Source organism: Chinchilla lanigera, unplaced genomic scaffold (genome assembly GCF_000276665.1).
Source record: "Chinchilla lanigera isolate Chin_1 unplaced genomic scaffold, ChiLan1.0 scaffold00050, whole genome shotgun sequence".
In the NCBI taxonomy this organism is placed as follows: Eukaryota; Metazoa; Chordata; class Mammalia; order Rodentia; family Chinchillidae; genus Chinchilla; species Chinchilla lanigera.
In genome coordinates this window covers 17,218,074-17,223,216 of record NW_004955451.1, presented here as the reverse complement: position 1 = coordinate 17,223,216, position 5,143 = coordinate 17,218,074, and the positions used below count along the sequence as shown (strand labels likewise).

Genomic DNA, 5,143 nt, shown 5'->3' with positions numbered 1-5,143 from the left:
CAGCGTGTGCCGTGTTGATGTCTCAGCCGCGCCCTGTGGCCCTGCCTGGGCCCTTGTCACAGCCACTTCTGTGTCCCTGCACTGACCCCTGGGGCTGGGCAGCACTAGGGCTCAGGCGAGGTGGGAGCAGCCGTGGGTGCCCTGGCTTGGCTGTGCCCCCCCTCTGGCCTCAGGGAGGACCCACTGCTGTCCCTTCCTGTGTCCCCATGGTGCCACAGTCCCTCTCCTGTAGTTTGGGGCCAGGCTGTCTGGCCAGGGCAGAGGGAAATCGGGGGTCGGGCTGGGCCTGGCTGTGGCTGGCTGTGGCTGGCTGTGGCTGGCTGTGGCTCCCTACCCTCCTGGGTGCCGATGGGCCCTGCAGAGAAGGGTGTGGCTCACCTCCCTTCCAGGGGCTATAGATTGGGTTCTCCAGGATGGTGAGGGGCCCAGAGCCCAAGCACCAGCCCTGTCCCGGCTGTCTCCCTGCCGGCCGCCACCATGGAGCCAGAACCAGGGGCCTGGGGCCTGGGGCCTGGCCTCTTCTTGGTGGAGCAGAGTCAGCTGCAGGAAACCAGAGGTGGGAAGTGGCTCCAGGGGCCTGACCACCCCTTCCACACTCAGCGCCCCTCTTCCTACCTCTGCAGGGCTGAGCCAGGCCCAGGGCAGGGAGGGCAGGAGGCCATCTGGACCCTCCTATAGCGAGCAGGGGCCCAGGGGCCTGGCTCATGTCCGTCCCGCAAGCTTCCTCCTTGCTTTGTCCCCTGCTGTGGCTCCTGTCCCATTGTGACCCGTCCCCCATGTCCTTGTGTAAATAAACTTGTCTTTGGAGCCTCCTGGGGTCCACATCTGTTCTCTGGACTCCCAGCTGGGTAGAGGTTCCCAGCCAGAAAGACGTCCTGTTCAGCAGCCTGGACCAGAGCCAATTTGGGAAAGTAGAGGCTGGGTGGGACGGAGGATAGGGTTCACCCACCATCACCCACCCTTCAGGCCGCTCCCATGGCCTCAGCCTAAGAGCCCCTTCTTCCTGATTCTGCCTGTGTGCGCGCAGGTTGGCCTCAGTAGGGCCCCAGCAGAGCAGGCAAGGTTGGCGGAGATGTGAGAACCAGAAAACAAGGAACCCCAGGCCAGGCACAGCGGTGCATGCCTGTACCCCAGCATTCAGGAGGCAGAGGCAGGAAGATTTCTGAGGGTGGAAGGGCAGCCTGAAATATATAGTGAGGGGCTGGGGATATAGCTCAATGGCATAAGCACCTGGCAAGCGCAAGGTCCTGAGTTCGATTCCCGGTACAAAAAAATAGAAGTATACAAAATGAAACACATAGACATCTCAAAAATAAAACAAAGGAACCCCAAGTTTTCAGGACTTTATTGGAGTTCCTGCCCCTACCCGAGTTGTAGGAACACATGGGTCTAGCTCCCTTTGTATGGAGCTGGAAGGGCAGGGGCAGCAGGGAGACTGGAGGGGCCTCCTGGGGGCAAGGCCAGGTGTGAGGAGCAGGACCCTCGGCAAGGGCGGGTTGGGGCTGTGCTTGGAGTGTGGCCAGGCGGTCAGGAGGAGTGGGCGGGCGGGGCCTCCACGGTGCTGAGCGAGTGCACCAGCCAGGGCACCAGGGCCAGCACCAGGCAGGGCCACAGCGTGTACTTGAGGAAGTTGAAGATGTAGAAGAGGCTGGCCTGGGGCGGGTGGCCCAGCCAGCTCAGGGCACCCAGCAGCCCCATGGCCAGTGCCAGGCAGGCCATCTTCTGGCTGCCGGCCAGTCGCGCCCGGCGGACCTGGACGTAGCAGGGCGAGTGCAGGGCGATGCCTAGGCCCAGGGCGGCCCCCGAGTCCCGGCTCAGCGAGGCAAAGGGCCGGCTGTCAATGTGCACCCACTCAGGCCGCTCGCACCACTTGGAGGCCAGGCTGATGGACCTGCGGGAGCATCCTTGTGGGAGGGTGGTACCGGGAGCCCGGGGCCCCTCCACATCCCGCTGTACCATGATAGCCCGTGCCAGGGTCAGGGCACAGATCCTCTTTTTGCCATAATGAACCAAAGATCCACTAGCTTCTAACCTCAGCTGCTTAGGAGGCTGAGGCAGGAGGGCCGGAGGGGTCACAGGCGGGACAACCCAGCTTGCCCAGGCTCCAGGGCAACTCACCAGGAAAGGTCTAGGCCCAGCGTAACAAGGGTCCAGTAGATGAGGCTGGCGCCCAGCATGAGGGCCAGCGCGGTCAGCCCGTAGAAGCTGAGCTCCCGCTCCACGGGCACTCGGGGGGTCATCAGCCAGCCCAGGGCTGCACCTGGGGCACAAGGGGAAGCAGTGAATGTCCAGGAGGCGACACCCCAACCCCAACGCCCAAGCCACTGCGCAGCTCAGCGGGAGAACGGACTAAGACACGGGACCCCTGAGCTCTGGGGAGGCAGGGAGCGCGGAGACCCGAAGGGCCCACCCCCATCCCCGGGCTCACCGGCCACCAGCCCAGCCAACACCTGGTGGGGGAAGTGCGCCAGGAGAAAGATCCGGGACAGCCCGACGGCCAGCAGAAAGGTGCAGTAGGCCAGGCTAGGCATGGCCCGCACCCAGCGGCTGAAAGACAGACACCAGCCCATGGGGTCCCGCGAAGCCACCTGCTCCTGCGCCCCACCCTGCTCCCACTGGTTACCTGCGTGACCGGGCAGCCACCTGGGAAGACAGTGCCGTCATCACGGGCCACAGCGCGGCCCCCGTGATCATGCAGTGTCCGGAAGGGCTGCCTGTGGGAACCAGGGACTTGGGGTGAGGGACGGTGACAGCAGACGCAGCTGCCTCCCTGGCTGAGACAGGGTGTCTGGACACAGCCCGGGCTGGCCTTGCACTTGCCATCTTCCCGCCTCAGCCTCCTGAGGACTGGGGTCCCGCTCCCCCCGCCCCCATGAGCAGCTGCCCAGCACCAGTCAGCTGCCCCCTCTGGCCAGTGGCCCTTTCTTTCACCACCTGAAGACACAGCCTTCGGCCTTCTGCCCGGCCCTGTCTCTCGGAGTTCTCTGCTGTTTGTCTGTCTGCCATACTGGGGACTGAACCCAATACACTGAGCTACATCCTCAGCCCTTTTTATACTTCTATTTTGAGACAGAATCTCATTAAGTTGCCCAGACTGGGCTCAGACTTGTGACCCTTCTGCCTCAGCCTCCCAGAGCACTGGGACTGCAGGTGTGCACCCTGCACGTGGCTTGCTGGCTCCGTTCTGTGCAAGGTGGGCAGCTGGCCCACGGCCTGGGCACCTCCTATTACCCAACCTGCTCTTCCTGGGGTTTGTTTTCTGGGCTGGGGGCCAAGAGGCCAGCCCTGGTGGAGGTGCTCACAGAAACCTGGGCAACTCGGGAGAGGAAGAGGCATGGGCTGCCCACCTGGACCAGTTTCACATGAAGAAGGGAACTGGTGAACCTGGGCTGGAGCCTGGCTATAGTACCCGGACTCGTGCACCCACCAGAAGGGCCGGTCTCCGAAGAGAAACCTGGAAGAGAGGAGGGGCAGGCTGACACCGCCGTGCACTCGACCCAGCGGGAGAGGTGAGGCACAGGGGGCGTGGGAGGGCTCCTGAGGCCCAGGGTCAGAAAGGGACAGTTTCTGGTTATGACCCTTGCTGTGGTTTTCCACCTTGGACAGGAAAAGCACATTATTTTTCAAAGGTGATACAGAGGCAAAAAATTGTGCAGGGTGTGGTGGTGCACACCTGTAACCCCAGTACTTGGGAGGCTGAGGCAGGAGGATCGTACAAGTTCAAGGCCAGCCTAAATTACAGAACAAGACAGTTTAAAACAAAACTGTGTGTGCGTGTGTGCGTGTGCATGTGTGTGTACACATGTGGCTCTGAGGCACTCAGACATCCTGGTCTTACCCTCTGCCGGGCCAGCTCTTCTCCCCAGACAGCTCAGACCTGGCCTGCTCCTCTCCAAGTCCCCAACCCCAGCTAAATCACCCAGGCCTGGACTATTCAGCCCAGCTTGTTATGCCTGGAAACAGCACAGGAGCCGAGCAAGAACAAGGGCACAGGAGATTCAACCTTCCCTGCCGGGCAGGAGTAGGCTGAGCTCAGGGAACCACACAGACCGGGCTGCGGCTGGAGCGAGCAGGCCGACAACACGCAGGCAGGAAGCCTGGCAGGGAGCCTCCCGGCCGCGGCTCCCCTCCCAAGCTGGAGCCTCACACCCGCACAGCGAAGCGCAGGGCTGTGCTGCCGAGGGAGGGAGGGAGGGAGGCAGGGAGGCAGGGGCTCTGCCAAGGAGCAGGCAGGAGGAGGCCAGAAGGAAGCGCCGGCAGGGAGCAGCCGCGAGAGGAGGGCAAGCAAGGTGGGTCCCAGTCCCACTGTCTGGCCGGAAGCCCGTCCAGCCCGCCCTTCCCTCCCAGGCCGGGACAGACGTGTCAGCAGAGGCTGAGGCGAGGCAGCTGAGCCTTCCAGCCTGGCGGGCCCTTCTGCGCCCTGAAGAGCACACAGGTGGCACCAGGGTGATGACCCGGGCTGCAGGCCTCCACCCCACCCGCCGCCCGGAATCCTGCTTCCGGCTGTCTCGGGGTGAGTGAAGGAAAGGGAGAGGAGTGTCCTGGGAACCTCGCTGACACGCAAATTCTGATTCACAGGATCTGGCCTAGGGCCCGAGATTCTGCATTCTAGCAATCTTTCTAGTACCGCCTGCGCCGCAGAGCACAGACCGGAATACACAGGCAGCCCGTGCACCGCGGGCACAAAGCCTGCTGCTGCTTCGCGCGCGTGCGGTACTGGGGATTGAACCCAGGGCCTCCCACGTAGACAAGCACCCATCTCGGAGCGACATCCCCAGCCCTTGTATTTTTTATTTTGGGACAGGGTGTCTATGACTTGCCCAGGCTGGTCGGGGATTTTAGATCCTCCTGCCTCAGCCTCCTGAGTAGCTGGGATTACAGGTGTGCACACACATGCTTAACAACGGCGTCAAGCGAGGGAAAAGATGAATGAAAAAGTGAGTTGCGGGGTTGGGGATTTAGCTCAGCGGCACAGCGCCCGCTTGGCAAGCGCAAGGTCGTGAGTTCGATTCTCGGTACCGGAAACACCGCCCCCCCCCGCAAGAAAAGAAAAAAAGTGAGCTGCGAAGTTGGTTTTTCTGCCGCCTGGATGCTAGGTCCGTGCTAAAACCCGGATTCCCAGCGAGTCCTGTGGACTCGACGC

The 5,143-nt window shown here is 62.5% G+C and overlaps 1 protein-coding gene across 1 annotated transcript; it reads right to left on the bottom strand.

The window, feature by feature from the left end:
- Positions 1 to 1,327: 1,327 nt before the first annotated feature.
- Positions 1,328 to 3,454, bottom strand: G6pc3 (glucose 6 phosphatase, catalytic, 3; the record flags this gene model as incomplete). Its single annotated transcript, XM_013519201.1, is given in 5 exon segments — positions 1,328 to 1,891; positions 2,119 to 2,260; positions 2,429 to 2,547; positions 2,624 to 2,714; positions 3,348 to 3,454. Coding segments are annotated over 5 exon segments (823 nt in total), but the record flags the coding sequence as incomplete, so codon positions are not given.
- Between the last annotated feature and the right edge of the window lie 1,689 nt (positions 3,455 to 5,143).